Source organism: Solanum tuberosum, unplaced genomic scaffold (assembly GCF_000226075.1).
Source record: "Solanum tuberosum cultivar DM 1-3 516 R44 unplaced genomic scaffold, SolTub_3.0 scf00440, whole genome shotgun sequence".
NCBI classification, from domain to species: Eukaryota; Viridiplantae; Streptophyta; class Magnoliopsida; order Solanales; family Solanaceae; genus Solanum; species Solanum tuberosum.
The window spans coordinates 201,368-204,549 of NW_006239363.1; the positions used below are offsets into that span (position 1 = coordinate 201,368).

Below are 3,182 nucleotides of genomic sequence, written 5' to 3' on the forward strand. Positions count from 1 at the left end.
TAGTTTTCAGTTAAAGAGTAAATGTTTTCACATTTAAAGAACAAAGGAGACCTTGATTTCCAAAAGAGCTTTTGAGCTAGTTTTCAGTTAAAGAGTAAATGTTTTCACATTTAAAGAACAAAGGAGACCTTGATTTCCAAAAGAGCTTTTGAGCTAGTTTTCAGTTAAAGAGTAAATGTTTTCACATTTAAAGAACAAAGGAGACCTTGATTTCCAAAAGAGCCTTTGAGCTAGTTTTCAGTTAAAGAGTAAAATGTTTTCACATTTAAAGAAGAAAGGAAACCTTGATTTCCAAAAGAGCATTTGAGATAGTTTTCAGTTAAAGAGTAAATGTTTTCACATTTGAGCAAGAAATGGAACATCGATTCCAATAGAACTTTTAAGCCAAGTTTTGAGTAATTATCTCAAACCAAAGAAAGAAGTTGTATTTTTAAACATATGAGCTGAGTATTTTGGGAGTAGTATTGAGCACCGATATGGGGATGAGTTTGAGTTCAGATTACTCACGTCTCCATAAACCATGTAGCCATCATAGGTAGTAAAGGATCATACTTTTTAGATTATTCTTTAAGTGCTTTTTAGCATAGACTAGTGGATCCACTTAGTTAAGACGTTCTATATGACGGCAAAGTATAAAACAGTTTTGACAGCGCGGGCAAGACGTTGTATCACCACTTAGGCTCATAGTGGTGGTTGTCGGTTAGAGAAACACCCACAACAGTATTATTTTGTATTTTTATATACATTTCAGAGTTATATTGTATCCTTGCATACATATCAGAGTTACTATTGTATTTTTAAATACACAAAGTTATATCCATGTTTTAAAAGCTTTTCTTTATGTTGCATTTATGTTATTGCTTTATATTGAAACGAGTTCAGTCTAGTTGAGTTGAGTTAAGCCAGGTAAGTTCTTCAGTTCTTTTCAAGCTTATGTCTTGTTTTAGAATTCCCCTTGCATACTCGTACATTCAATGTACTGATGCCATTTGGCCTGCATCTTCTAATGATGCAGACACAGGTAACCAGGATCAGCATCCAACGCATCGTTGAGCTCCAGAGTTTGTTAGTGAGTCTCCTTGCTTCCGGAGGACCCCTTTTATTGCTTTCAGTATTTTAGTTCATTAGGATGTCGTGGGTCTTGTCCCGACATCCATCTCAGTTTTAGAGGCTTCATAGATAGACAAATAAACAATCAGTTAGTCATTTGTGTTTACCTTGTTATTGGCTTATGTTCAGATTTGAGTTGCCACTTTGGCTAAGTTAAATGTTTATTTCTAAAACATTATGAGTTTAGTTTGAGACAGTTGATTTATCTTGCATTTGAGTTATTTTCTTAATGCTTAAAGTCTTCCGCTGAGTAAGTAAGCCAGAACAAGGGTTAGCTTAGGGCCATCAATGGTTCTTGAGTGCCAGTCCCGCCCAGAGTGTAGGGCTCGGGGCGTGACAAATGTACAAAAAGTTGTAATCTTAAATACTTATATTATTTTATTTGGTGTGATATACACGTACACAAAGAAAGCTAATGTGAAAATATCTAAAAAGATGTATTTATTTCCACAAACTTTAAATGACTTATTAAAAAGTAAGGCATAAAATTTAGGAGGAATTTTATGTATTATCTTTTAATCTTGTGATTTCAAATACTTCATGTGGAAAATTAAAATTAAAACAAAACTCGGAAAAACATCAGGGATGTATTCACCAACTCAAAAAACATTAGGGATATATTTACCAACTCGAAAAACTTTAGGGATATATTTGGCAATTAAAAAACTTCCTCGAAAATTGCCAGTTGTTTCCATCCGTGTCATATTCTAAACTCATCATCAATCCCTAAAGCGGTAAAACTCGTCAGCTTCCTAATCTCACCGTTAATCTTTATCTGATCCAACGGCTTAAAATCACGATCCTTGTGCTTTTTTCTCATTGGTTCATTTACAAATCCCTCAGTACTATATAAACAAACACCAACTCCGATAAATCTTCATCACTCATCGTTGCTCTCTATACAGCACAAATCGAATTCAATTTTTTTTGTGTTTTACAGAGATTTCTGATGGCTGGAAGAGGCAAAACTCTTGGTTCCGGTACCGCAAAGAAGGCTCAATCCCGGAGTAGCAAAGCCGGTCTTCAATTTCCGGTCGGTCGTATAGCTCGTTTTCTGAAAGCCGGCAAGTATGCCGAACGTGTTGGTGCCGGAGCTCCTGTATACCTTGCTGCTGTTCTCGAATACCTTGCTGCTGAGGTGAATTTTGGCTTTATCTTCGTTAAATTCTTCAGTTTTTGTTTTCTCAATTTCTAGGGTTTCTGATTTGGTAAATTAGCCTTGGTTTTATCAGAAAGTTGTTTTTCCCCCCTATGTTTTGTGTTTCTGATTTTGTATGTGAATTTTGGTCTTTTTCAGGTGCTTGAATTAGCTGGAAATGCAGCTAGGGATAACAAGAAGACTAGGATAGTTCCAAGGCATATCCAGTTGGCTGTGAGGAACGATGAAGAACTGAGCAAGTTGCTTGGTGATGTGACAATTGCTAATGGTGGTGTTATGCCCAACATCCATAACCTTTTGCTTCCTAAGAAAGCTGGCTCATCAAAGCCCTCTGCTGATGAGGATTAGGTGGAAGGATAAGAGAAGGTTTCTAGGGTTGAGGGTTAAATTTGTTTTTTTAGTAATTGGTGTTTCTGTCTCTTAGATTCCATAGAGATTAGGTGAAATCAATTATGTTTTTCTTTTGGTTTAGTCGAAGCTTTTAGGGTTTATGGTAGTCTGTATATATAAATGCAGGGATGAATGAAAGACTATGTTCTTAAATTGTTTCTCTTGGTTTATATTGTTTTTTTAATGAAATTTCAACTCAGTGAGATCTATCTTTATACAAAAACTTACAGTTTTCTTCCTTCCTTTTAAGCATGTTATGGTGTGTGTCATGATCAATTGATTTTGTTTTCTATAGTCTGTGTGCATGATGTTTATGAGCATCCAATCAGTTGGGGCATTTGCTTTGTTATCCACCCCCCTTCTCCCCAAGTTAGTCATTAGTACTGAATATTGGCAAAATGAAGAGATGTTAGAAATCATTACTTATGGACATGATTGTATATGAAGGTCAGTGAGCTTTTTCTTGTTTGCTGCTGATGTATATATTGCTGAAATGCTAAGCTTTTGTGCTTATTATGGCCTA

At 35.5% G+C, this 3,182-nt stretch overlaps 1 protein-coding gene across 1 annotated transcript; it reads left to right on the top strand.

Annotated features, from left to right (window-relative positions):
• The first annotated feature begins 1,990 nt into the window (after nucleotides 1-1,990).
• Nucleotides 1,991-2,817, top strand: LOC102586233 (histone H2A.6-like). The gene is made up of 2 exons (XM_006363456.2): nucleotides 1,991-2,248; nucleotides 2,408-2,817. The coding sequence occupies exons 1-2, from the start codon at nucleotides 2,060-2,062 to the stop codon at nucleotides 2,615-2,617; spliced, it is 399 nt and encodes a 132-aa protein (XP_006363518.1). The 5' UTR covers nucleotides 1,991-2,059; the 3' UTR covers nucleotides 2,618-2,817.
• Nucleotides 2,818-3,182: the final 365 nt, after the last annotated feature.

Bases quoted from the DNA above. Each gene is read 5' to 3' on its own strand.
- LOC102586233 (XM_006363456.2), top strand. From the start codon at position 2,060: ATGGCTGGAAGAGGCAAAACTCTTGGTTCCGGTACCGCAAAGAAGGCT. The intron at 2,249-2,407 runs GTGAATTTTGGC...GGTCTTTTTCAG, and splicing joins TCGAATACCTTGCTGCTGAG to GTGCTTGAATTAGCTGGAAA.